The following is a 24,833-nucleotide window of genomic DNA, read 5'->3' on the forward strand; positions in this document are numbered from 1 at the left end:
TCGATATCAGTTCCGATTTATTTACAGTATTTCCGAGACACAAACCTAAGAATAATGCCATTTATACGTAACACGGGATCCGATTCTTGAAAGTGAGAGCGAAAAGTGTGCATCGGCTAAGTAAGCGAGTACACCCTCCCAACATTTGCGCGAATATTATCGTTTTTAAAAAGCCATTCAAATGCAGCTACAACTTACATTCAAACTATTAAATAAAAAAAACTACCATTTATTTTCTTTTACTTTTTATTATCATTTATACATAACTGCGTTCACATAGTTAATGGTTTACTTAAATAAGAACTTCACTTGTTCGTTGTTCATTGTCTTTTGTTTTGTTCGTTGCGAAATACCTATGCTCTGCGCATAATATTTCCTGAAACAGATTCTTTACATACATTATTGTATTTAATTATGTTTTACCTTAAAAAACTTAAACCCATACAAAAAATGCTTTAAGCTACTTAATGTTACTAACAAAACCCACCATTGTTTTTGTTCGCTTTTCATTGTGTTTTCTTTTTTTGTTTTTTAGGCTTGCCCTACGTGTATTCGCGTGAATTATGTAGAAAAAACAATCACAGTCCATTGAAAAAATATAAAATTAGTCGCGTGTGTGTATGTGAATAAATCGAGAAAAGTTCTAGTACAGAGAGGGTTGCAAAAAATGGACATCTAGCAACGGATTACTGAATTCGTGACAACAGATATTTACAACAATTCATTTAGGTGTACCTAAAACCCTACGCTTTAAACTACGAAATGTGCAAGACTTAGCCTAGGGAAAAACGAGTGCCGAGTAGAAAGCTAAGGAAAGCTGCGAATGTGCTTAAATAATTTATGACATTTTGGGCAGATCAAAGAGACGATAAGAAGGTAAGCGGATAAGGATAACTAGGACGACGAGGACGACTAATCGTGATCTAAAGTAGGCATCTAAAAGTACAATATGGGGTAATCTTAGCCGCGTTTGGAGCGCAGCACTAGAAGCGTCAGCACCAGGAAGCCCACGATCCAGGACAGCGTGCTCACATAGCCGATATAAACGTCGGACTCCAGTATCGCCCATCCACGAGTGAGGATGGAGCGCAGCGAGGAGGTGGCCAGCGTTAAGGGCAGGCACAGTGAAATGTATCTGGGGGATATCAATAAAAATTAAACTCCTTTTAAGATAAAAACCCCTCCCCAAACTCACCTCAGCACCACGGGCATGCCCTCAATCGGCCAGATCACTCCGGACAGCAGCAGCGTGGGATAGAAGGAGCCCAGCGCCAGCTGGATGGCATTCCTCTCCAGCTCGCACACCGAAGAGATGAGGAAGCCGAAGCACATGCCGCACATGCCCTGCAGCAGGGTCAGCACAATCACCCAGAAGAGGTCACCGTTGTTGGTGACCCCGAACACCACCAGCATGAAGATCAGCACCAGAGTGGTCTGGCCACACATCACCACGAACTGGGTAATCACGTGCGAGAAGAGGATCTCGAAGGGAGAAACACCAGCCACCCAGGAGCGATCCAAAAGGCCCTGAAAGAAAGCAAGTAAATTAATTATAAAATTAAATTTTAAAATATTATGGATGCTTTTGCCCACAATCGCCTTAAACGACATTAAAATGCATCTGTCGCTCAGATCTTTAAAGATTAAGGTAAAGTATAAATACAATTTTGTTATGTTTAAAAATACCCATCAAAATGTAGAAGAAATTTTTTAAATCGGACCATTTATTAAAAAGTTATGATCTAAAATTGATGGCGCGAGTAGCTTTGATAATAGCATATCTCTATCTCTCTCGCACTCTCTTCAGCTGAGTTACGGATATCTGATAGTCGAAGTTCTCGACTATTGCTCTTGTTTTCCATTAAACGAGTAATTATTTTCGAAACTCACCTCAGTGCGCTCAATGATCAGAGCCGATGACGTCAAAGCCACAGCCAAGAAGAATACAATGCTATTAAATATAATAAAAATAAAGATAAACATTAATGACACTCCCATAAACCGCTTAGCTATTGAAACCTACGTCAAGATCACGCCAGGTGCCACGAAATCGGTAAACGATGGATTCATGGTGCCGTAGATGGGGTCCCTGAACTGAATGGGCACGTCGCCCAATTTCGGATTGCTGCCGCACTGGCCCAACAGGCCCATGGCAAAGTCCCTGAAGGCCAGCTGGATGTCCCGATTGAGCATGACGCCGATCTGCTGATTGGACATGTCCAGCCAGACCTTCACCTCGGAGGAGTCGATGGTCTCGTCATCGGAGTCACGTCCCAAATTCGCGCGGGCAATAAAGGCGTCCGTGAAATTCTCGCTTATGTAGACCGCTCCCCAAGCTGTGCCCTTTCTCACCGCTTCCTTGGCATCGTCCAGGTCCTCATAATATGTTTTAACCACGCTCGTGTTTAGATGACTCAGATAGCGACATCCCAGGTTTTTGAAGTGGCACCCATCCTCCCAGTAGCAGTTTTCCTAAAATAATTACAGAAAAATTAGTTTAACTTGCCTTTAAAAAAGATTTGTGCTCTCTTGTTAATTATTTTTAGTGCTAGTTAATTTTCCAATTTTAAATTTATCTAATCTTTAAAATATGAATTTAAGTGGTATATTAAAAAATCAAATAAAAATGGAAAATCAACTAACAATTAAAATAACTAAGATAATTTATGGCTGTGAATGTCTAACGAATCAATTAAGTTTTATTACATTTTAAAAGTGTTTTTATGGTGTTTTGGTAATTCATTTAAATATATTTGTATTGTAAGATCATTGAGAAATTAAGAACACACTTTCTTATAACATAATCAAAATTAAAAAAAAATAGATTTAATCACTTTGAAAATGGTAATATAGGACTTTAGTTTTTAAGGAATGTGGAATCTAAGTGGAATAGTGTTTTGATAATTCATTATTCATATTTCATTAAATATTTTAATATTGTAAGATTATAAAGAAATTAAAAACACCCTTTTTTATAATATAATAACAATTAAAATTTTGTTAAAATTAGATTTAATTAATTTATAAGACTTTAGTTTTCGGGGTTATGAAATCTAAGTGATGTGGTGTATAAGTGTACAAGTGTGTCTTACCCTTACCGTGTCGTTCATCTCCCCGTTGACTATGGCCAGATTGAGTCCCTGGGGATCGCGTCCGATGGCCAGGCAGAAGAGGATCACCTGCATGACGGGCAGGGCGAAGATGAAGAGCATCACGCCCACGTTGCGCCACATACGCAGCATGTTCTTGGTGAGCAGGGCGCGGATCTTGCCCTTGGAGGTGATCTTGCACAGGTTGGCATAGCAGTCCTGGCAGCTCTCCTCATCGTTGGGATTCATGTTTCGCCTCGATGGCGGGGGACTATAGGGTTCCTGATTGAGCTGGTATAAAAATATAAAGTTAAGTAAAGAAAACACCCAGGATAAACCAAAACAAACCGTATATATAGAGCCATTGCTGTCGTTAATGAGCACCTCCTTGCTCTGGTGGAAGTTGAGCCCCACCACGCCGCCCTCCTGGCTGGAACTCGGCTTGTCCATCTTGCTGCCAAAGGCCATGGCGTGCAACGAGATGTTGTTACTAATCCCGCCAACAAAAAACCACAAACAAATGGGGGTGGAACACAGATTGCGAGCATGCGAGTGTCGAGATGGAAAAGAGTTCAGGGTGGAGAGTTCAGAGTGGTGATTAGAGTGTCAGAGGTTAGCCACGTGGTGCATGCCAGATCCTTACCTGAAGTTCACATGGGTGACATCGCCCTTTTGGCTCTGGATGCGGGACAGCTTGAGGAAGACCTCCTCCAAACTGATGCACTTGTAAATGGAGAGCAGGACGCTGGGCGATTCCTCGGCCAGCAGGTGACCCGAACGCATCAAACCGATCTAAAGATCATAATATTAATATATAGAAAATAATATTTAAATAATTATCGCTATTACCGTGTGGGCCTGTCGCGCCTCCTCAATATAATGTGTCGTTATGATGACCGTCTTTTGGCCAGCCTTTGTGATGTGCACCAGATGATTCCAGATGCTCTGGCGCAGCAGCGGATCCACGCCCACGGTGGGCTCATCCAGGATCAGCAGCTCAGGATCGTGCATCAAAGCCACCGCAAAGCTCACGCGACGCTGCTGGCCACCACTGAGATTCTTGACCAGTCGCTTCTCCGACGGCAAATCAAGGAAGTTGAGCAGGAACTGCAGGCGCTCCAGGATCTCCTTGGTCTCCATGCCGAAGATCCAGCCGAAGTACATCATGGTCTCCTGGATGGAGAACTCGCCGTACAGGGCGATCTCCTGGGGCATGTAGCCCACCCGCTTGCCGGGAACACCCGATCCCCGAGTGCCCGGTTTGCCGCCCAGCACGAAGATCTCGCCGGCGTCCATGTAACGGCGACCCACAATGCAGGATAGCAAGGTGGTCTTGCCACATCCGGAGGCTCCAAGAAGACCATAACTGGTGTGAAGAAAAATATAAATCATTTTGTTAAATTATGGACTTTTATATAAAAATTAAATACAGAAAATTCTAATTTATTTTGAATAGAAAGGAAGGGATTTTCTAAATATAAACCATTTAGTTTCTTTTAAAATTAAATTCTGAAAATTCCATTTTTTATGGATACAAAAATACAGATTTTCTATTTATTAATTTCCTTTATGATTTTTCTATTACAAATTAAATAATGAGATTTAAAATTTGTATAGACTGAAAAATATAATATTTCTATTAATAAGTCATTTATTATAGCGCTTTATTAACATCTAAACAGAGTTCCTATCTAAAATATATATTATTTTTACTTATATCTTTTTGGTTGTTTTCTTTTAGAATAAATAAAAGTTACCTTTTGTTGGCTTCTTCGCCATTTAAGGGGGTCACAAAAGGTTAAGAAGCCAACCGTGACCACAAGGGGCAAAGAAATTGAAATGAAAAGTCAGCAGAAAGCGGGAAAAACATTTAGCCAATTCAGCACGAATACTGTCGCCACCATAAAAACATGGCTTTATATGATAGGTGGGTATGTAACTGGGTAAATAAATACTCGTGTGGCATGTCGGCGGCGATGTCAATGTTAATTCCAGCAGTTCAAGTTGAATTATTTCGAAATGTTCACCTTGAAATGTAAGAAATGCCCGCGGCTATCAAAAAAGCGACTCCGCCTTTAGGAGGGGCTCTACTCTCCCATTATTATTATCACCATCATCATTATGATCATGATGAACTTGGTGGCTGTGATTATTGTGATTATCGCTTTTTCAGCTCTGTCGTCTGTTTTCGTTTGGTCTTCGGCCTTTGACAAAAAAAGTATTGCAGCACGTAGGTCGCACGTTTTGGCCTGTTATTGGATCTATTATTATAATTAGCACGCTGCGCCATTTAACGAGTTAAACGAGACAAAATCTGATAATTAAGGCCCCTGGGGATTGGCCAGTCTGGATGTTGGCCAGACTTTAATTGACTTCAATCGTTAATGCACTGACTTTGAGAAGCCCCAAAGCAGTTCGTTGACTCGACCGAAAAAGCGGCTAACTCAGCGACCTGACCTAGGTCAAAAAGCTGAACGAACCAAGCTCTTAACTGGGTCAAGACTGCACAGGCCGGCGGAGAATATACGAAAAAAAAATATATAAAAAATCCGTTACGACACAGCACTAATTCGCCGAGTATAAATCACTCAGAATGCCAAAAAGCAAACAAGAAACAAACACAACAATTTAATAATACCTCTGCTCAGGCCATAACCAATGCCAAAGGCGGCCAAGAAAAAAAAAGAAAAAAGAAATAAAAAATGTATATTTACGATTTGATTTTTATGGCCCCTAAATGTTTGCCAAAAAATTCGTGAACTCGCAATTAAGCACATGTGCCGCGACAGAGATGGCGATAGACTATAGTTGGCTGCTCCAAACAAACATAAATATCGTTTTCCAGCCATTTGCAATCTTCTCCGGCCACAATCGATCAATATTTTATTTCGAGAATATACGCAAATAACCCAAAGTGCCAGGCATACAAATAGATTTTGGGATTAATGGCCAAGACGTGTGGTCTTGGCATTGACGTCAGTCGGGAAGCGGCTTAATTGGGATCACTTTCAGAGATCGAGAGATCTCGGAACTTCTACAACGACCCTCGTTAGCCGCCTAGAATTATCATGCAAAAATGCCGTTTCAATTGCAAGATAGTCGAACGACTAAACCGGTTCGCCAGCCATATAATAGCAGCAATTAGAGGCAAGCGTAACCAAGTGACCTCTGATATAGACGAGATCGCATAGGTGCAATTGCAATAAAATCGCCGTCACAAGGAAATCGCTTAGCATTGTGCCAGCTAGCAGTGCTAATTTCGGATTCGAGTTCAGTTAGCATTAGGTGCTAATTACTTTCGCCGTTTCTATTTTTTATGAACTCGCTAAATTGAGCTGTCAACATTTCACTTTTATTGATGGAACCCGAACCGATCACTCTCACTTCACTCACATCGTTCCCTTGGGCACAGTCATGTTCAGGTTGTTCAGCACCTGGTTGGCGTTCTTCTTCTTGCCGTAGGCCTTGAAGGCATGCCGCACGGATACAGCGGCCTGTGTGTTCCGGGGTCCATTGGCCGGAGCTCCCCAAGCGGCCACCGCATTAGGCTGCGTGCCGCCATCATTTGTTGTGGCCGCCATCGCGGAGTCTGTGGGAATGCTGCAAATAGATCAGGAAACCTTAATTAGTTCAAGGTCTAAAATAAGGTTAGGAAGGTTATATTTCTTAGGTAAATAATAGTAGCAACTGGAAATTTAATAATTCTAGATACTTTATATAATTTCAAGAACATTCTTTTAAGTTCCAATTAAGTTCCAAATATTTACAAATCTTGAAAAAATCCGTTCAAATTTACAACTGCTCTAATAAATAAAAAAATTCAAAAAAGTTATCTAACTCTTAATATAATTTCTTTTTATAATTTCAAGAACTTTTTTATAAGTTTCAATTCATAAATATTCGCCACTTATCTATAAATTTCAGTCTATTCAAAAAAGACATTAATTTTTAAACTCCCTAATAAATAATTTAAAAATCAAGTGAGTCATCTAACCGTTTTAAAAGCCTGCCATACATCAAAAGTCAAGTCAAAACATTTGATAAATATTATTTTTTGAAGGGCTTTCGTTAGGTGATTTATACAGAATAAATAAAACAACAGAAAAGGGTGTCTAAAAGCAAACAATGAACAGGCAATTCCAATGAACAAATCGGATGAGAATTTACATTTTAAATGCGGACTGTTATTGAACTCGAAATGAAAATGGAGATCACTAAGCCAACGTTTGTTTAACTTTAGAGATAAATCTAAAAATTATTTATAGTTTTTCCGATGAATTAATTAAAAGTAAGTAAACTATGATGACTGTTCAATTATAATGCTGACAGCTATTAAATATTATTACATTTTTTAAAAGCTCAGAATTTGTGAAATCTTTCTGCGTCAACTCCTCAAAGTCCGGATATTAAAGGGAAAGATCAATAACAATCCAACTTTGTAACGATCGTTAACAATCCAAAACTGGTTCCGTTCGTTCGTTAGAATATTTATAGTCTCTTAATTTTCCAGCTATATTGGCAGCTTCCTGCTGTCGCATATCGCATATGGCGATTTGCATAACGATTTGCATTTGAACCCGCTTCGAGAAAAAAATGTGTGTTATGGGTTTTGTGTGCTATGCTTCAATGGCTCCGCATCCGAAAAACTATGTCAGCGGCACACATTGCAAAAAAAAGGCATAAAACAGAGCGAAACAGCAAACACACAATGGCCAAGCTTGGCAACACTTTTCATTTCAATATTTATAGTTGGCCACTCGGAGCACTCGTCTCTTAAGCAACGCGCTTTTTGCCCGAAAACTTGGAGTCCAGCTGAAGTTAAAGTTAAAGAGCTGAGGCCAAAGTTACACAGGAAAAAATCGATTTAAAATATGCTCATTTCTACCATATTTTATATCAATAAATAACCAATATAATTAATGTCACATTTATGATTCAAACATATCAGCTTGATATTTTTTCATTTCATAAAAGTTATAAAAATACTGTTTTAAAATACCAAGTGTAGAATTTTTTTAACAAATATCTTTATTCATATCAAAATGACATGAATAACTTGATCTTAAAAATATTAAATTAATCTGCTCACATCAATCTGATCTGTTGTTTATTTTTTTTCTGTGTAAAGTCGGAGTGAATGCGCGAAGTAATGTAAAGTCGTTGGCCAAGTCGGGTTTTGGACCAGCTCTATCCGCCGATTGCCCAACAGCCATCCATCCACCACCAAGTTGGTCAGCCGTTGAGCAAATATGCAGGCCGCACTTTGCAGTTTTCATTTGCATTTACAATTACACTTACATCGCCTGAGTTTATTATTATGCAATTTCCCATGCAGTTTTTTTTGCACGCTTCAAGCCAAAAGCTTCGCCAATTTTTGGGTCAAGGTTAGCTGCACTGTTATTCGGGGGAAGGAAAGTTCATAATTGCCTGCAATTAATCACATTCGCACCTCTTTAACATATTTTGACTGCCAGCTATACGTTTTTTTCGGGGTTTTCATATCATTAGCGCTGGCAAACGAAAACGAAAACGAGAAGCGAGACAAACAGACCAAAAATATAAAAAATAACATGCTGGATGGGGGGAAACTAGTTCAAGGTCACTGATTGAACGCATTCGATTGACGACGATGTGTTGTTGCTTTTACCCCCCACTAATGCCGCTTTCGAAAACGATTTGGCTACGCTTTTTCGGCCGACTCGAGTTTTTGCTAATCGATTGCGTTACTTCTCGTTAAGATAAATATGCGATCGGCCGCAAATATTTGCATTTATTATAAGGCAGAGAGTGACAGAGATGGTATGGGGATGGGTATTGAGTTGCCCAATGGTCTTGCTTGAAGTGGCTAGCAAACATCCTCGAATACCAAAGTTTGCAGGGAAAATTAAGTGGCCATATTATGCGGCCTATCAAATATTAGCATAATGCGCTGACAACATTTGGGGCTGGGCCGCACGAATTCTGAATACGAATACGAGTTCGAATACGAAACGCACTCAGAAATGCCATGCTGCAATTTTTTCGAGCTGGCCGGTTGACGAAATGTGTTTCAAGTTCGTTGCCTGAGTCTTTCGATTTGCGTACGGTGCTTGGATTGGAGTTAGTCACAGCCAAAAAGACAGACAACAATGAACAACCAACACTCGTTGGTTGCGTAAATCGCTGCGTCTCTCTGGTTGTTTGTGTGCGCCAGTCAACAATGGACAAGGTCAGGCCAGGTAGTTTTTTATAATGACAACAAACCGACATTTTTCCCTCTGCTTGACATTTATGGCTTGAAGATTTTTGGTGTTTTGGTTTTGCCGAATGCTTATTGATAATTTAATTAACTATTAGAGCGCTATTTATGCATGCAACGATGTGCCCAGCACGGGTTCACATTTATACATTTATTTTTGGGGACTTTTTTCCCGCTTGATTTCTCCACAGACGCACCCTGTGCGGATGACAGAGCGTGAGAATGGTTTGGGGTTTGTCAACATACTGAGTTATAGGCGGCAATTCGAAACACAACACATTTCTATGGCCCAACACACTAGTGACTATAGTCACTTCCCCTTAAACCAGAAACCATCAATAATCTTTAGTGCCCTAGTCCGCCATAACTGACACATTTTCCTTTCCGCACTTTGCTCACTGTGCGAAATGCGGACTTTAGAATGTGTAATTATCGTGGCGAATAGATGGAAATAAAAGCGTTTAGGGAGAGGCAAAGTGCAGAGAGAATGAAGTCATCGCAAGATGTGGATTGCTAACTGGACAGACAGAAAAGCTGTTAAGATGAAGATGATTACATTTATGACTTGTAATAAATCACTTTGACTAGTTGGTGGATTCTATTCAAAAATGTATAGATTACATTGATTGAGATAATGAAATAAAGTTACAACATCCAAGGTGCTGACAGCTAACAGCAAAAAATGTAACAAGATACAAATTATAAATATAATAATTAAATTTCGATTAATAAGATTTAATTGAAATAATATATTAATTCTTTTTGATTCTAAATCAAAAGAAATCAAAAGATTTGGAATATCTGTTTTTTAAAAATTGTGTTCTATTAAATTTTCCCCAGTGCAACCTTTAATAATAGCCGAAGATGCTAGCATTCCGTGCTGCGATTTCATTGATGATCGAGCCGCCTAATCGTCTGTAATCAGCAAAGGGAGAGGCATTATCAGAGGGGAGACTTAAATGGTTCCTGGCTCCGTTCAGCTGGAGTCTGTCACGCATCGCTGGCAAAGGCAAAGGCAACTACGAATGCTGAATGCTAAGCACCCCGATTGCCGATCCCCAATAACCCACGGGTTCTCCGGACCTCCTCAGGGGGAATTCCAGACCGACCGAGCCGGGTACTATTATTATTGACAGGCGAAACACCTCTTAGCCATTTCCATACAAGTCGCTGCCACACGCGGAAGATGCAAATGTCGTGTAATTGCCTTTTGTTGTTCTGCTCATTTCTGTTTCGCTTCTATTCTTGGGTTAACGAGGAAGCCATTGAAATGACAGACCTGTCATTTGCCAAATAAATCAGCAAACTCCCATGACTTACAGGCAAAAAAAAATATCTGGGAGATACCCAGACAATGTTTCATCTTCTTCACATCAATCGAGTGGGGATTTAAGGCCAAAAGAAGACGAATTCGCGATGGCAAGAGGGGGATTATGCAATTTACCTTTTGGTATTTGACATAATTACAAACTTGTTCGCCCCGCCGAGAAATGCGGTCGCATTTATCGCCCCAGCCTGGCTGGCAAATATGCAAAAAACATCGAAAGAAACCAAAAACGGGAAAAAAAAGAGACACAAAAGGGTGAAGCGCTGGAAAAGTCAAATCGAAGGCAGCGAAGATTATGCAATCTTCAATGGGTCGTCGACAAGTGTTGAAGTCGAGAGATCGGGCGTTGACAGCAGGAAATCTCCCTATCGAAATCAGACAAAATTTAAATCCCATCGAATGACTGATGTTCGGTCGATTGAAGATTAAGTTGCCACCCCAAGTGGGTCAACATCAGTGGGTCAAAATAAAAGCGAAACTATTGCGTTTGTTTCGCGCCTTGATTGCAATTTATGGCCGTAATCTCAGCACGTTTACCCACGAATTTACTTACGTTGATATCAGCATTTTATTTGTTTTTTTTATTTTTGGTTAGCTGGATTTGTTGCCACTGCTCGTGGGTGTTGTTGGCTTTGCCTATTTCTCGGCTTTTATTTGCCTTTGTCTAAAGGCTAGTTACTTTGTTAACCGCTAACCGTTTACTTTTACTTCACTTCGCCGACGGGCCAATCTTTTGCAATCTTTTCCCAAGTGGTTGGGAGGCTGTGCTTTTTATGTGTTTCAGGCACACATTGCTGAAATGTATAAATAATAATCATGTTTGAGCGTAAATTGTTGTTTGATTTATGCACTGTGGACCTGGAGTTTGCCGAGCTTGTTGTATTATTTTTTTTTTTTATTTTTTTATTCACCGGCTTTTGTGTCTTTCACCTGGCTGCGCAGCTTCGCAGCATTGCGCATGCGTCACGTTGTACGTTTGAGATTTCAGGAATTTAGCAGAGTCATCTCAGGTGATGGGTGAGAACTTATCAATGATTTCAGCCTGTAAGAAGCTTAGAATTCAAACCAAGCGAAGTCCAGAAGCTACCTCCAATCAGTGGATCGAATTCCCCGTTTTTGAAACATTATACAATCAACACCTTGCGGTGTTTTGCTGCTGTTATTGTGATCAAAAACTATCTATAATAGCGACTTTAAGCTGAGTCATTGCTTATGATCAACATACAACTGTGAATGTTTCTTGGACGCAACACTGGCAGCAATTCGATATGCGAACGGACCAAAAGCCGCTTAGTTCACCGCAATAACAATTGAAATGTAGTAGTAATAATAATAATAATAATAATTGAGAGTCCGAAAAGCAATGTACGCATTTGACATTGGAATTCAGTTGTTTTTCGGAGCCACTTGGAGATGTGTGATTTCTGAGCTTTTCGAATTCTTAACAACCGATTGCGATTCGCTGATGCCTAGTTTGCATGCCGAGTGCGTTGCCATTTAGCCATATAGCCAAGGTCAAAAGTAGCTGGCATGCAATGGAGAATTTCCGTGAATTTCCGGTGCAGCGGAAAGTTTTATCTAAGCGCTAACGAGTGCGTCATCGAATGTTTGAGTGCTAAGTGAGGGTAGATATATGAGTTAGTCACTCGAAGCTCCCGAAAGATTGCCCAATCAGCTGGCCAGTTGAGCATGAAAACTAGCATTCAACTAGTTAACTATAGTTAACCATTTAGCCAGCTGCAGACAATGCTTGGCTGAATTTATTCATATACAATTCAAATTCCAGTGTGGCAATCTGAATGCAACCGCCGAACGACTTTTCAGCCGCAGCTGCCAGTTGCAGACAGGAAAAACCATAATTAAAACTAAGGCTTAATGGGCCTACGTGTGTGGCATTAAGCAAGTGGGTGAGAAAGACATTAATTCGGCCTCGAAACTAATAAGAATGGAAAAACGAAAGACAAATAAAAGATCTCCCTGACAAGCACTCACCACTTTCGATCTCTAGTGGCCAGTTTTCATTTTCTTTGACTGGCTTTTCCGATGACATAATTTCACAGGCTTGTCTGTGAGTTTTCAACGGTGCAACGGTGTGCGACACAGTTTCGTGCTGCAACTTCTTCGAGCATTTCTGCAAATGGCAAACCAAACCAGTCGAATGGATGGTAGTTGGCAACTGGTTCTGCAACAGGTCTTTAGACTTTTCGGCGGCCCGTGCCCAAAAATAAATACTCGAGCACAGCTCACCCGCGCACTTAAGTCGAAAAAACAGAAAACAACCAAGGTGTTAGATAATCCAGATGGTCTGTAAAGCTAATCAATTCACCAGTAAATAGTGGATAGCAGCGTGTATCGATTGGCAGTTGTTGCTCTACTGAAAACCAGTCTCTGGAGTCCGATTCCTGCGAAAACCCGAAAGAGAATGTCCGATTGCCTCAATTAATATTTAATTTTCTCAATTGTTGTGTGTGTCTCAGTCTCACAGTTGCACAATCCATACAATCCACACAGTCCAGACAATTAGGAGTTCAGCCGGGGTCACGTGAACCCCAACAAATGTTTAGCTTGTCATGGAATATTATTATTATAGCCCTCCCCCTTTGAATTTATAATGTTCACGCGGCTGAATTACAAATGTTCCTTAAAGGTCTCTGCCGCCTTTAAATTGAGAAATCAATAAGACGAACTGTCGAACTGATTAAATCCCAAGCGACTGGTTAAATATCTTACTTGACTTTATTGAGCAATTAGGGCCTGTTGATCGGTTATTAAGTGACCAGCATAGCATAGCATTAAAAGCAGTTTAAGACTAATTCCATTGGTTATGCAGCTCAGGGCAATCATCTGTACTGTTCGTTTGAAATCGATTAGAGCAATGCAAATTGTTCGCAATTAGCCTAACAATCCCCATAATCCATAATCATATCGGAACGGAACCGATTCTGCCGGCTCTATTTATATAATATAGCTATTTTAATAGAGCCCCTGCCATTGCCTTGGTATTAATTAAATGTCGCACCGCTTTATGATGGCATTATAATGCCTATATCGCCCCGGATCTCAGTTGGCATCGCTCTGTTGCCGAGTGGAGTGGCTTGGCTTGGCTTGGAAGCACCTTGAACTCGGCATAGCCGCGACGTGATAAACAGAGAATAAGAGGGCCCAAAAAAGAAAGACAGATACTGGAAAATACAGAAAACAAAAAACCCCAAGTCGAAAATACCAGTTCAAGTTTAAACTTAAAATGCTGCACAGCTCGGAAATGCACATGCGAGAGAGAGAGGAGAGAAGGGGGCTGAAGAGCCTTGACAACTAATTTCAGGGCCCTCGCCGAAGGTCTCTGGGTGCACAAAATACGACGATGAATGCAGTTTATCGTAAGATATAATTGTTATTATTATGACGCTTTTCAGCTTGTGCAATGAAAATGCAAAAAGTCACAGCATTTAATTGCGCTGAACTTTGCTCGAATTGCAATTTGCAATTTGCAGTGTGTACAAAAAATAAGAAAAGAAATAATAAAAACTAACTGCTCTCCAATTGTTGTTAACCTCTTCTCACATTTCGGTAGTGGGCGTGGGGCGTTACTAACAGTCGCTACTTTGTTTGCTCTTACAGGGCGGATTCACTGGATTCCACTGCTGATCTCAGATAAATATAGAAAAAATACAGCAAAAAAGCGCAGGGCTTTTAGCAAAATACTTATAGGAGTCGTAGGTCAGAAACGTGTTTTTTAGCACCCCAGGAAAGTGCTGGAAGTCTGGGACTAGAATATGAAAATATTCCACACATCAGGTATTACTCGATCAATAAAAAGGAAATTAAGCTGAGTGCTGAGTGGCGATAATATCCATGCAACAATGGCTGCATGAATGACACATCGGGGCGATGTGAAAAGCAGTTAATGACTGAAATTATGGCAGCATTATCCACATTTTTTACCCCCTTTTATGCAATTCACATCCATATCGCAGGTAAAAAAGTGTAGCAATATCTTGATGGAGTTGCTATTCAGCGGATTTGTAATATCAGTGGGGGGGCAGAAATATTCTAACAACGTTTCGGGGCAGGCGATGTCAGCCCACTCCGCCCATTATTTGTATGCCAAGCGCGGAGCACACGCGTTGGAATAATTTTCGGGAGGGGTGAAGGGGAAGGAACTTTGTTATTGATGATGTGGATCCCGACGACGATGATGATGATTATGATGATGGTGGAAGTTCGCGAACAAAGTAATTGACGACAAAGCGGCCATTTGTTTTTCTTGCTTTTTTTAAGTAAAGAATAAGCTGTTGTTTGCTTAAATATCATGGTGACTGCCTTTTGGGCGATTTCCTGAAACGTGTCGAAGTATCGACGGCGGCACTGGCCATTCAAGCTCGGCAAATTCCAAGATAAAGTCCCACTTTTGTTTGATGAGCAAATTTACACTTACAAGGCGCGTGTTCTAGTTGTTGATGTTTGCACACTATTTCAGTTGTTTCGCTGGTTTCGATCCGCGATAATCCACTTCTCGCCCGAAACGAAAGACTTAGGACACGAACGCGATCGCTGGGGGATCTTTTGACCTGTTCGTTCAACGTTCAACGTTTCAACTGGGGGGTTCACACAAAAAAGCGACAAACGGAGGACCGACGATGTGGAGAGCGGTTAACCGGAGCACTTGCGTTGCGCTGAAAGGTTCGGCCAAGACTGACTTCGAGTCGCTGGCCAAAAGGCGGTCTGAGCCGAGCTCAACGGAATTGAGCTGATGCTGAGACGCTGGCGCTGCGTCGACGTCGTCGCTGCTGGCTTTGCACTTTACACTTTGTCAATGGAGAAGACAGAGACGGAAGCAGGGCAGCAAATAGAGAGAGAGCGAGAGCGAGTGAGCGGTAGGCGAACGATTGCACTTTTGCACGTGCGTTTCAAGCGCGACTTTAAACGCGTCTAGACGTTGTACTTCCAGAAACTCAACTGAAATGGCTGATAGTCAAAGCGAACCGCAAAACACCTGCAGAGCGAAAAGCACTCAACAAAAGCCACTCACTTTGAGCGCTTTGGTGGCAAGTTATCGGCGAATGAGCCCGATGCGTCTGGTAAAAAAACAGGTGGTGGTGGCAAAGTTTGTTGGCTTCTCGCTCCTGGCGGCAGTTCACCTTCGCGGCGGCCGAGGGGAAACAAAAAAAGGAACTATCTGGAAAGGGCCCCGGTTTTTGGGTTTTTTCTCTTTACGTCGCCGTTGTGACGTTATATAGGTATAGTACTTATGCAATCCTCCGCCGGCGACCTTGGCTATCTTCTTTTTCCAGCCAGAATTGCAAAAGCCGCCGCTCACCCATTCACTAAACAGCTATCTTTTTTTTAGATCGGTTAATGGCTTCATTTGGCGTTTAATTGCAATCGCAATTCCATTTTAATTAGGACTGCCTTTCTTTACATAAGTAACTATAGCAAAACCAATAATCCCATTCAGAGCAAAGTTCACTGCTAATAAATAGAAATAGCTTAACATTTTTGCAGCTGCCCAAGGCAATATTGAAAAATAAATGCCTTAATTACTATAATTACTATGCCAAAGAATGCTTTTCGGTGGCTGAGTGATGGACAGACGGCCAAAGCCGCAAAATCAATAAACATGTCTATATTAAAATTTTTTTCGTTGTTTGCCTATTGCACAATTTCAATGTCATCCAAGAAAGAAGAAAAAAATACGACGAAGACGAAAAAAAATTAACAAGCCGGCGTTAAGGGCGTGACTAAGGGCGTTTGGTTAGGGAAAAACTAAAAACGAAGCCAATGGACAAGAAAGAAAAAATCCAAAACAGTTTTGCGCAATGCTGACATTGAAAATGCACAGCCAACGTTGGTGGGTGTTTCTGGCCAAAAGTGCCATCAAATCGGGGTGTTGTAACAAATCGCGTTCGAACATCTTAAGCAGGTGGTCAATGGTCAATGGACAGCGGTACAATAGCAAGTTGGATTTGGATTTTTACCTATTTTTTTTTTTTCATTTTGTTTCTTTTGCTATTAAACGGCAATTAACCGACAAGGTCGCCTGCTATACATTATAATATCTGCCCGTCATGCATTCCCGAGACCAAAAAGCTAAAACAGCCGACTTATCTAGCTCTCAAATCGCTATTTAATAAGCGATATGATTTTTTACCCCTTACAGATTACTCATACGCCGCGTGGAACAGCGAGATTTAATGAAACGCATAAAACCGATTTCGCGGCTGACTGATGGGCCTGTAAACATCCTCGTGGACGGTGCAATGGGCATAATTGTAGTTGAAAAACAAGCAATATCAAGAAATAAATATACGAAATGCCGAGCTGTCGCACTTGACATGCTTTTTGGAACATATAAGCGACAGGCAACGTGCTAATGAGCCCTGAAAACCTGGTTCCTCGGTTCCTCAGCTCCTCGTTCATCATTAACTGGGGGGGATATGTGGCAATAGTCTTATAGCGTTTATGATTCACCCTGCTCATCATCTGGTTTTCATTTCCAGCTAATTTACAATAAGTCTATAAACTGCCAGGTCATGGTGTACTAATTTGTGCAGTTGAAGAAGAGAAGACATGTGGAAGCCTTCAATAACTTGGCTCTTGTCTCTTGTCTCTTACAAGCTGCAAATTTCGTAACTGTTGTTTTAGTTCCATTTAATGGCCAACTCCCACACACAAATAAAGATCAGCCAACACAGTTTCAAATCCGAAAAACTAAGCTTGCAATTTTCTAACTTTGTTTTGTGGTTTATTATATTTTTGGACAGTCATGCAACAACAACACCTTGGACAAGTTTGTTGACTTCGGTTTGGATGGAAAAACGAGAACAACAACAAATGGTAAAAATGGTAACTGCGAAAATGGCTATAAAAATATTGAAGAAATTAGTTGACAAATGTTTTTCGTTGGGGTTTTGCCATGGCATCAATATTACTCTCTACAGCTTCACTTACAATTTCGACGGCCTTTTGTCTTGCGAGATGTGCACATTTGAAATCTACATTTTCGTATTGTTTACTCCATCGCATTTTTATATGGCCCTTCATTCCCAGTCTTAGTTGCCCATTCACACAGACAATTTCATTTTAGTTTAGTTTAGTTTCTTCTTTCCCTCTGGTTTTTTTGGCTTTTTGGTTTATCTCTCTGCCTGCTTTTTTATGCTGCTGTGAAAATGGGCACAAGGTCGCCCTTGCGACGAGGAGGAAGTTTTGCTGGGCAGCCGACGGAGGAAAGGGGCTAGGCTGAATTCCAGACGGACTGCAGAAGCTCCAGCCAGGCTTTAAATTAATTGCATCCAGCCACGAGACGACAGCGGCGGCAGTTTCAAGCTCATAAAACGGATTGCACTTAACGATAAAATTTCCCTTTCGCTTGAAACTCGTTTTGCGCTCGCTCATTCGGACGGTGTCCTAATCCCTTCTATAAGTAGAGTGATTCACAGGGGATATAAAGAAAATAAGGGGTAAATACAAAAAAAATGTAATGGGAAAATATGCGAAAAAATATTCCTTAAATATTTAAGAAAGATGGAATCTCTACCTGTAGATAATTCTCCAAAAAAGGAAAAGCCATCAATAAATATTTTGATACCTTTGGCTGCAACAGCACAGTGTAAGATATTTATTGATTACATTATAATGTAGTTTGAAATATTATTTAATACAAAATATATTACTGCAATAAAACTCTGGTTCTTAATATTTTTTCAAGTCTAAGATTATTTTTAAAAGAACAAAGTACCAAAAAGAAGACATTTACCTTTGCTGTATAATTGAAGGCGACTCTTATGACAAAGTAAGCAATTAATTAATTAAGTTTATATATAAAAGCGTCATATAAATTGCAATGTATTTCTGGTTTTAGCCAAAGGTCTTCAAATTTCGTATTGTGTTTTAAGTGTGATTTATTTATTGTTCTGTGTCAACAGAAGAAGCGAGTCGGACGTTTTAAATTTAATTATTTTTAATTATTTCAGCCTAATACCCACTATAATTCTTTTAACCATTATTTATTTAATTTTTTTCACTGCACTACAGAGCAATGGAGTGTAAAGCTCCAGCTGTTGCAAAGCTTTTCAGTACTCAAAAGTGGTTTCTTTCGCGACTTGCAAAATATTATGCAATTCCTGCAACTCTTGACTACTTTGCCTTATTTTCGACCGGCCACATGCAAAAGAGCTGCTAATGCAAGAGCCTAATTAATTACAATTAGAGGCTGTGGCCGCCCCATAAAGAAACGATCTACGAAATGGCGAGCGCAAACGCTCCATTGGGTTTTCTCTGCCTTCGCTGTAATTGTTTGGTCCACTTCCACAAAAATAAAAAACAAAAAGAAGCTGGTCAGTAAAGTGAATATGGCTCACTCGTCGTCTTTGGCTTGAATAATTTGTGAAGATTTTGGCCAAAGCTATCAAAAAACACACGCCCCAAATGTGTCAAGGTCTTTTGTAAACTGGCAAATGAGCAGAGAAAGAAACAAGCCGCATAAAATCAAATCAAATGGAAACCAAAAAGCTGGTCAAGCGATTTGGGAACTGGGCTCAAACTTTTTTGCTAAATGCGACTATAATTATCGGGGGAAAACTTTTTGGCACACAATGCACGGCATTTGAGTCAGATTTTTTTCGCCAAGTTGATTGGCCGCATTGTGCAATATTTTGTTGTCTGCTCGACCACACATTTTGAGTCAATTAGCAGGCTGGCCAAATTGTTGTTAATGCCATGAGCAAATACGCTGAAATAGTTGCTCTAAGACAATGCATATGGCTTCTTGCAGCGTGCGTCCAAAAAGGGGTGAAAGTAACTCAAAAGGTATTGACAAAAGTCGGGACAACACATCATTGTTTCGTGGAAAAGATCGCCATACAAAAGCCCTAAGAATCGGCAGAGATTTATGTGACAGATTTTATTCAGGACAATTACTTTTGAGCCTACGTGATATGGCTGATCGTCATTAAGATTTAGCTCACATGATATAATTCAGAAGTGCGTTCTTAAGTTTGCCAGAGGTGGTAGGTTAGACTCAGGAAAGCAAAAGTCGCTGACACTTGCACATTGCGGAAATAAATCTTCCATTGCCTGTCATAAGAAACAGGCGTGTGCTTTTTCTATTTTGTTTTTGTTTCTTATAAAGATTTTTATTAAGATGACTGGGTGATTTTCTTTAATATCTGTGGCCTTTCAGGGCAAACGACTGTCTCCACACTGAGTGGGATAGAAATTAAGCATAATATAGCTTAATGGCTAACATTAAAGTCCAACATAGAATGTAGAAAAATGTTCCTATGTTCTATAGCTAATGTTCTACAAAAGATAGTTTCGGGGGCAAACTATAATAATGAACTTGCTTTTCGACCTTTGAGGCATATTACTGGAGATCGACGAGCTTATAAATTCTCAGATTTAGTAGTTAGAATCGTCTGACTGAGCAATCAAATGGTTATTGAGCTTCTGTTTTTTTTTAAGCGGCCACAGTAATTTAATAAACAACGTTGACGATTTTCAAAATTATTAAAAAGCTTTTGTGGCTTGAGCTTGGGGTTTATATTATCTAGCTTTCTTTATAACTTAATTATAAAGCTTAAATAAAAGTGGGCTTTTAACAGCAAAGCCAAGTTTAAAGTTTAGGTAAGAAAAACCTGGTAGCTATGAAATATTTTAAAGCTTTTAAGCTTTTTGCACTTCACAACACAATTCACGGTACGGCCTAGGCTTATTTAAGGAAGTCGAGCTTTATAAATTATTTAGCAATAATACTTAAAAAAAAAAAAATATGGTATACTCTAAATATTTTTCTTTAAATACTTACAATATAATAGATTTTAATTATCCTATAAAATAATTGCGCAGATAGAATTACTGCTCCCGTTTATTGCTTATGGTTTTCACAATTCCATTTATATATTCAGCAATTAGAATTTTAAGTTACGAGCGTGCTAAAACTGTTTTAAATGCTTTTGGTCTGTCTGAAGCGTGCTTGGGTTGCAAATCATCACCCATAATCGTCAATAACAACAATTAACGGCACGCCAGGAGCGACAGGTATCAGGTATCGCTATGAAACATGTTGACAGAAAATAAAAAACAGAAACGAAACAGATTAAAAGCAGAGTGATTTCCCAATACTTCGATGCCACTCACAACTGAACTAGTTCATGCGGAAGTGACGTAGCCGAATTGTGAGGTGGATATTGTATAATGAAGGCCGCCAAAAGAGAAATACCGTTAAAGGCAACAAACAAACTCATTTGGCCCATCGATTCGGCGGTTAGAGACCCGACCCAAAGCCCACATTTTGATGCTAATAATATGATTATATTTGACACATAAAATCAGACAGGGGCATGGGCAAAAAGGGGGGTCCTCAAAATATATCAAAATAAAATATATCATGTTAAAAACTATCAATTTAAAATACATAATGGTAAATCAAAATTTTTAGTTTGGTGAACTGCATATCTCTTTTAAATGCTTTTGAAATAAAATACTTGTATGATAAGAAACTAACTTAAAATGCCTGTTATTATTAGTATAGTATTATTTTTATTAGTTAAAGATCACTCTTTAGATCTACGCCCCTGTTTAGCATCGCATGTGTTGCCAATATTATGTCATACCCAAACCAAACGAAAGAAGAAACTTAGCATAAATGAATGACCAATGCGTATTTACATAAAGCCGATACTTTCGCAGAGGCACACACCTCCCTTGTACCTGAAATTGTATTGAATTATGGCAAAACATACAATAATTTTCACACATTGTGCGAAATTGACCGATTGCCGGATGTGCTGCAAAAAAAATCACCAAAATGACGCTGATTGCGGCGTTGATGGACGTTAATTTGTTCGAAAACTCATTTGTTTGCCCATTTATTGTGCGGATTTGTTAGGGAAATTATTGAAATTAGCAATTAGTTGGAATTAAATGCTAAGTGCTGAAAGCCAGCCAGCCGTTGCCGACTGAGGCTAAACAGTGTCTTCTTCTATGCTTGTATACTTCTATACCATCGCCCTATAGCCAGCGACCCTGGGTTCTATTTTTATAAGCCTTCACATTATACGCCGCTTTTCAGTGGCTCATCGCTGGCTTCATAACTTGTTATGAATTTGTTACTTTACTACGTATTTATATAATTGCAAATTTCACTCGTCACTTTGGCGAAGTTGCTTAGCATGTGAATAAATGCAATTAAAGCCCAGCGCTTAATAAGCATGACGTGGAATTTGTGCAGACTATTACGAACTGCAAAATTGGGAATTTGCGCGGCGGCGGCGAAGGCGACAAGCTGAGCTAACTGAGCTAACGAATTCCATTCCCGGCTGTTGATGATAATGATCATGATCACAGATCCCCCCGAATGAGTTGTCTAAATTTGCATTTCACCCGGCAACCATCTTGTAAGCCTTGGGCAATGCACCGAACTCCATTTGGCGCGACATTTGTCCCTATCGAAGTGTCATTCACGTTTGGATTTCAAATAAACACTTCACTCGAATGTTTCTTTCGCTCTGGAGCTCATTTAAATATTCATTGATCGGCAAATCTCGTTGATAAATATGTTTTTCGATTCGGTGTTCCCAAAATAAATGACACCGAAACACGTGCGCGCGTGTTATATTATGCAATGTGTAAATCAAAGCTTAGACAATAAAACTTAGATCTATTCAATCGAAAAAAACGCTACGTTCTTGAGCTACTCGACCTCGAAGCCGAAGCACTATTTGTGTTGTTTTTGCCTGGGGAAAAATCGAAAGACTTCGGCAACGAACTTCAGCTGATGATCAGCGGATGGTTCAGTTCAGTTCCGTTTCTTAACGACTACTTTATGGACCATTAAGGGGGGCAGTTAAGGCAGATGTAATGGCTGTGACTCACATGGCACTGGGATCCGACCAGCTGAAGTGACGCTTTATCCTTTCGAGATCCATGACGGGCTGCTGAGGCTGCTGTTGGTTCAAGGTTGTCTCCTTCTTCGGAGCCATATTTTTTATAGTAATTTCCGAGAGAGGAGGATGCACTGGTCAATGGTTCAATGGATTATGCGAAGAGCAGTTGCACAACTGGTTTGTCTGCCGCAGATGCCAGTAAATAGTCTTGTTTATTTCGATTTGTTTCTGCACACTCAGCTTCGGATTCAGTTTCAGTTTCTCACACAGAAATTCGCGTGCGCCTCCGCACTCAAAAACAAAAGACTTAGGCAGCGAACTAAGACTTCATATTAGGCGCGAGCGAGCGGACGAGCGATCAAGTGTTTTTTTGCCTTTTAGCTTTGTCGTGCAAACAGCTGTTTTCTGGTTTTTCGGCCCAAAACGTGGTACAAACGAATGAACGAACGACAAAATGCGAGGGCGCGGCGACAAAAAGAGCGCGCAGGTGAAACACGTAATTTGATTTATAACTAAACTCTTCTTTTTTTTGCCTTTTAATAAGGTACACGTAATAAGAGAGCACAAAGTGATAGCGTTTTTTGTATTTATAGTCTTGTAGCTGCTGCTGATTATTGCTGCTGCCTAACGCGACGAAGTTGTGAACGAAACTGAAAAGCTGAAACCTCAAGACGCGCGCATCAAGCGCAAGAGCTGCCGAAATGCGACAAAAGCTGCAAAACGAGAGAGCTGTTCGAATGAGCTCGTATGAACCGACGATCGTGAGCGAGAGAGATTGTATTTTATTCGGTATTGATATAGTTTTTTCCTATAGACAAGCATGCATGGTTTTTTAGTCATGCACAGGGGGCCAAAATCGAACACACCAAGCCAACGAACTTGCTGAGGGAATGTAAATCTGAGCAATTATAAGAGAGATATAATTAGATAAATGCAATTAAAATATATAAATTAAATTTAGTATACATCAAATTAATTATAACGGATATTTCTTTTATTTTTAGTTTATTTTCTAGAGTATCTTATCTAACCATATTACCCACTTCCTACTTGAAATTTTTCCAAAACATTAATCAACAAATCTCAGAAAATCTCCTACTAATAAGCTTAATTATAGCCTTATGAAAAGCATATTTTTAGGTAGCCACGGCTACGCCCACTGGGCTTCATTTAACCATTTTTCACGGCATTTTTGTGCGGCTTAATTAAGGCATTACACGATACCGTTAAGAGTCCCCCTAAGCGTCTTTTTTCGGTCCCCAATAACCACCTCTTACTGTCGCGTTACGCGCCCCAAAACCAAGTATGAACTGCACAGCAGAGTGATGAACTTTAAAGACGATTATCATGGACCTGGTCGTTTACCCGTCAACGGAAAGGTATCTTTATGGCCATAAAAATATATATAATAATGTTGTACTACAGCGCATAAAACGAAATTTAATTAGTAGCGCTAATAAAAAGCGAAACTAAAGCGATTCGGTGAAAACTTCTCTGCATACGACTTGTATAATTCACACATTTCACACGTCAACGTGACAGAGATCAAATTAGAAAACCGCTTGGACTTGAGATCTTCATTTAAAATAACAATCGAATTTCACGCTGCATTAGGCGGGCGCTTAAAACCAATCAAATGCATCAAAACAAAGTCAAAACAAGGCAATTTCCCTGATCGCAGGTCAGTTTCCAGGTTTTCCAGTTTCCGGCTAGTTCCAAGGGGTCAGTGAAAGTCTTTGGTGGTAAATATTGCGCAAATTGCAGCAGAAACCAAATAGCCGGGACTTAAATATAAAAGCTTATCTAAATATTTATATTTAAGTCTCACGGTATCAATAGGCCGAATTGGTATGCAAATGGTGGACAAACTGTCGTAGTCGTCGCATTTCCCAAAATGCAAATGCGAGTGTCTCGGACTCTCTTAGCCACAAAAATAAAAATCAAAACAGAAAAACAGAAAAACTTGCTCTTTCACTCGCCGCAAAAAATGGGAGGATGGGTTACCTCATCGGCGGGCGTCGTTAAATTGCAACAATTACTGCGGCGGCAGCGTAAATGAAAATCAATGAAGCGGCCGCTAAAAAAGACTGACAAACGAAGAAACGAATCGAGACAACTACGAATGTTTGGCCAAAGAAATGGAGGCTAAAAGTGGCGCATAAAAAGAAAGTTTAAAGCACACTTTACTTTGCCTGCCTTTTGATATCGTTTCGTTGGCGGTTTTGAATTCGAATTTCGGTTCGCCGCCGCCACTGTCGGCTGTAAATGGATAAAACTGCATTTGATAATTACGAGAG

The 24,833-nt window shown here is 40.1% G+C and overlaps 1 protein-coding gene across 7 annotated transcripts; it reads right to left on the reverse strand.

Annotated features, from left to right (window-relative positions):
- Positions 1-243: 243 nt before the first annotated feature.
- On the reverse strand, positions 244-23,171 carry snu (ABC-type transporter snustorr). Of its 7 annotated transcripts, none has more exons than XM_070217450.1 (11): positions 15,090-15,596; positions 11,208-11,448; positions 6,483-6,689; positions 3,939-4,455; positions 3,733-3,881; positions 3,438-3,543; positions 3,099-3,380; positions 2,024-2,472; positions 1,891-1,951; positions 1,196-1,527; positions 244-1,135 (listed from the first exon to the last, which is right to left on the reverse strand). In XM_070217450.1, exons 2-11 carry the CDS (start codon positions 11,219-11,221, stop codon positions 961-963), a joined length of 2,292 nt encoding a protein of 763 aa, XP_070073551.1. In that variant the 5' UTR covers positions 11,222-11,448; positions 15,090-15,596; the 3' UTR covers positions 244-960. The 7 variants fall into 7 exon arrangements, with proteins under 7 accessions (XP_070073551.1, XP_070073549.1, XP_070073548.1 ...); XM_070217448.1 differs by having other exon boundaries at positions 3,438-3,579; XM_070217447.1 differs by having other exon boundaries at positions 3,093-3,380; positions 3,438-3,579.
- Between the last annotated feature and the right edge of the window lie 1,662 nt (positions 23,172-24,833).

The sequence above is a fragment of the Drosophila takahashii genome, chromosome 3R, assembly GCF_030179915.1.
Source record: "Drosophila takahashii strain IR98-3 E-12201 chromosome 3R, DtakHiC1v2, whole genome shotgun sequence".
Lineage (NCBI taxonomy): Eukaryota > Metazoa > Arthropoda > Insecta > Diptera > Drosophilidae > Drosophila > Drosophila takahashii.